Source organism: Haplochromis burtoni, unplaced genomic scaffold (assembly GCF_018398535.1).
Source record: "Haplochromis burtoni strain Fernald_Lab_line unplaced genomic scaffold, NCSU_Asbu1 Contig_2838, whole genome shotgun sequence".
NCBI classification, from domain to species: Eukaryota; Metazoa; Chordata; class Actinopteri; order Cichliformes; family Cichlidae; genus Haplochromis; species Haplochromis burtoni.
The window spans coordinates 5524-9662 of NW_024585199.1; the positions used below are offsets into that span (position 1 = coordinate 5524).

The window sequence follows — 4139 nt, forward strand, 5'->3', positions numbered from 1 at the left end:
ATATATATATAAACCTATTATACATATATATATGTATAATAGGTTTATATAATGTAAAAATACATATAGTAAATGAATTCATATTTGTATTTTTATGAATATAAAAAGGAGAAGCCAATAATTACCATAATTAAAAAAAATAAGATAGATAGAAAATATGAGGCAAAAAGCGGTTTAAAAAACAATATCTCTGTTAATTTCTACACAAAATCAAAGAAATTCAAAAGTTTTACTGAAGACACAAGAAAAAGGAGTCTGAATTATTTAAGCTGCTGGTATGTCTGCTGGTGCATGTGACAAACAAACTGAGTTTCACTGAATGATGTTTGACTTCATCACTATTTGATCAACATCAGTTTCAAATCTTTTTATTTTATATTTTTAACAAAAAGAAATTAAAATCAACCATTGCACTGGAGGTTAGTTTTCTGTCCTACAATAAAGTTTTCTGATTTATGACAAACTTTGAAATGTAAAAAAATGTAATATTAGAAATATACAATGAAATAATATTTTAAAAATAGCACTTCACCATCCTGAAGCAAAATGCTGCTTGGTCTCAGTGATGCTACACCTTCAGCTAAAACTGCTGAGAGTACAAATCATTACTTGGAAAAACTTCTATTTGCTTCTGTAGGAGTTCCCCTTGTGTTACAATATTTTGCCATCGTAACGGCTGCTGATCAGTTTGCTTTGACTTCTACTTTTTTTTTCTTTGATACCCAGATGTTGCTTTGTTTCTGTGATGTGGAGGCACATCCCACTACGAAATGGACTAAACTACTGTTTATCATTTGTAAAGGGTGAAGGCGGTATGAAAGAGCCGTTACCTTTTTGGAATTATAGTTCAGTCACTCCACCACGCCGTTCTAACCATAACAGTGATTACTTGGAAATATTTTTTAAAAATGCAAACAAAAAGACACTTTCCATCCCTACATTACCACGGTTCCTCATATCAATGGGTCTCTAAATTCTCAGTGCCACTGTCCCCACACTCTCATGCTCCTAGTGAGAGGTCAGTTAATTAGTCACTAGCAGAGGTGCTGCTGTGGTGACAGATGTCAGTTGTGGTCATTGCTCTCATGTGACTTCATAAAGATTCATTATCTGTATAATAGTTACTCCCATACTTCATGAAATGCTGTGAACCCTTGAAATAGCACATTCTTTAATTATATATGAGAAAACTGCATCATAGTTGATTCAGTTTATTCACCATTAAATCATATTTGAATGATTTTCAAGCTGAGTATGTGATTTCTCAAGGTGTAAACACAATTAATGAATATGCTGTTTGGGTTCATAGACTTAAAGCACTTCATTAGGTTTGGAGGGAATACAACTTATTTCTATTTTAACCATCTTGAGTTCTAATTTTAACATATCTACAATATCAGATTTGATGATCAGTGTGTTTGTTTCTCAGCCAAAGATCCTAAAACCTAAGGCAGTCCTCTTCAGGCACAGCTACATGACCTCTGTGCTGGCAGTGAGGCAGAGAGGCTGGATGGTTTTCTTCATTGGGACAGGAGACGGCCAGCTCATTAAGGTGTGTATGAAATGAAACATCTAAAGTACTTAGTTTACCAGCCTGATTTTAAGATGCCATTTCATCATCCTGAAATGCACTGGCTTCCTCACATGAAACAAACATGAAAGATAGTTCTGTCACCAAAATATATTTGTTGAATTAGCATCTATTCATAAAATCACGAACAACCATTGACCCAAGATAAATAAAAACCAAAACTTTTTAAGAGGCAAATTATTCATGATTTTTTAGCTTGCTTATTTGAACTAGTCTCATTTTATTTCATTGTTGAAGTCTGCTGCAAACTGCAGTCACTTGTGGTCCCTGTAGCTTCTTTGTGTGCTCTTAGTCTCACTGTGAGTTCATCTGCTCACACACTGCAAGGTTTTGTTTGTGGAGTGGAGAGATGAGAGCTGTGACCCTGAAAGCTCAAAAAGCTTCAACAAGTATTTTATTGAATATGATGAGAGCGAGGTTGCATGTTCTCCCCGTGTTTGCGTGGGTTCCCTCCGGGTACTCCGGCTTCCTCCCACCGTCCAAAGACATGCAGCTTGTGGGGATAGGTTAATTGGATAATCCAAATTGTCACTAGGTGTGAATGTTCGAATGAATGTGAGTGCGAATGGTTGTCTGTCCCTGTGTGTTGGCCCTGCGACAGACTGGCGACCTGTCCAGGGTGTACCCTGCCTCTCGCCCTATGACAGCTGGGATAGGCTCCAGCGCCCCCCGCGACCCTGAAAAGGATAAGCGGAAGCGAATGGATGGATGGATGGAAGGAAGAGATAGAGAAACAACATCTGCAGCTGATGTCTCCAAACTATTCTGAACTTGGTGATCATTTCTCCTTCTTCTCCTAGCTGCACATTTGAAGATGACTGCACAGATTCAGACTGGCTGTCCATTCCTGATGAGTCCCAGCACAAAATGATTTCCCACAAAGTTGAAAAGGACACAAACGGACAGGTACAGCTTACAAACACACTCGGGACTGTGATCATTTGTGGCTTTCAGGTATTTCTCACACATGTTCTTCATTTTCAGATTTTACTAAAAATCCACACACACTTGACTGTGGGCCAGGAAGTGTCGTCCAACTTTACCTGTCAGTTCACTGCAAGGTCCAGCTCGATTTGTGCTTTGAATAACCCTCCTCCACAGTTCCCACAATGCACCTGCATCCTGTCTGATCGTACACTTACTGCTGATGGTCAGTGAGTTTTCATAAATAATCCAACGAATGAAATACTTTGCAGTCAGACCTGCTTACTGATCTGCAACACTTCCCAAAAAGTAAAATAGAAACATTACAGAGCTGACTCTGACAGATGAAATATTCTTTACTAGTTGACAAATTTGAGCTGTTCGTTATTACAAACGGTTGAAACTCATTAAACATATATGTCTAAAAATTAGCAATTGAAGGCTATGACACTGATCGTGTTTTTTTTTTTTTTGTTTTTTTTTATTTAACAGGTCTGCATGTCACAGTGAAATTTAGACTTGGTTCAACACAACTGTCAGAACAGCTGAGGTTGACTAACTGCTCTGACATCGGTGGACCACCAAGTTCAGTCTTGTAAGTCCAATCAATTATAAAGATTATGAAGATGGATCACTAATAACAAAACATTATGTGTCATCACCAAGTAAAATGTATTACTACTGAGGAGTCTCTTTGTTTTATGTTGTATTTTTGGACATTATCGTTTTCTTGATGATTTCAACACTAATATGTGATTGTTTCTCTTCAGGTGTCAGCAGTGCATCAAAGCTGGTTGTGGATGGAACACAAACAGATGTTCCTGGGCCGATCAAACAGAGATCAATGTAATAATTCATGCCTTTAGTTTACCTAGTTCAGGTTTTTCCTCATTAACATATTTGTTTTAATTTTATTTCGCTGATACCATTCTACATGTTTAGGCTATTTTGATGTATCTTTTTTAAATCTACTTTTGGGAATAAGAAAGTCTATCTTATCATATAATTAAGTCTTCCACTTTAAGTTTATATTACTTTTGAGATTTTTCAATCATTATTAAGGGTGGGTTGGTCTAATGTTCAAATATCTATTGCTTCTCAAAAGCAGCAATATTATATGCAATAATATGTTAAGTGATTATGACAACTCACAAATACCAATTCAGTTGCTTGACAAAAATCGTGATTAAATTCTTTCCTTGTAAATAAGACAGAACTTCCATTCTCATCAGTCCTACATAGTTTCTTTAGACAATGACAGTAAACCTGCCATATTGATTCCCTCTGCTTCCTCCTGCAGGACAGCGTTTGCCAAAATGTGCAGTCTGGGAAGAACTTCTCTGTGAGTCTGAACCTCAGTCCTCAAACTCATTGTTCCTCTGACACCTTATTCGTGTTCAAAGCTTCCAACATCAGCTGATGGCCGTGGATTAAAGCTGATCATTTTTTGTCTTACTGTCAGATCCCAGAGATCTCCTCCATCACTCCCAGTGTGGTGTCTTTCTACGGTAGAAACCACGCAGTGCTGTCAGGTCGTAACCTCGATAATGTGACTGCAGTGAGGATGCAGGCCGATACTGACTGTACTCCAAAAGAGTGAGTCACTTTACACTAGTGATGTGTC

General features: G+C 37.5%; 1 protein-coding gene across 1 annotated transcript in view; it reads left to right on the plus strand.

Moving 5' to 3' along the window:
- Nucleotides 1-3323, plus strand: part of LOC102307556 (plexin-C1) — a 4826-nt gene extending 1503 nt beyond the window's left edge. The window contains exons 2-6 of the mRNA XM_042217748.1: nt 1430-1552; nt 2392-2497; nt 2576-2741; nt 3008-3110; nt 3286-3323. Of these exons, the coding sequence (XP_042073682.1) occupies nt 1430-1552; nt 2392-2403 (135 nt within the window). The 3' untranslated portion in view covers nt 2404-2497; nt 2576-2741; nt 3008-3110; nt 3286-3323. The remainder of the gene's footprint in view (nt 1-1429; nt 1553-2391; nt 2498-2575; nt 2742-3007; nt 3111-3285) is intronic.
- Nucleotides 3324-4139: the final 816 nt, after the last annotated feature.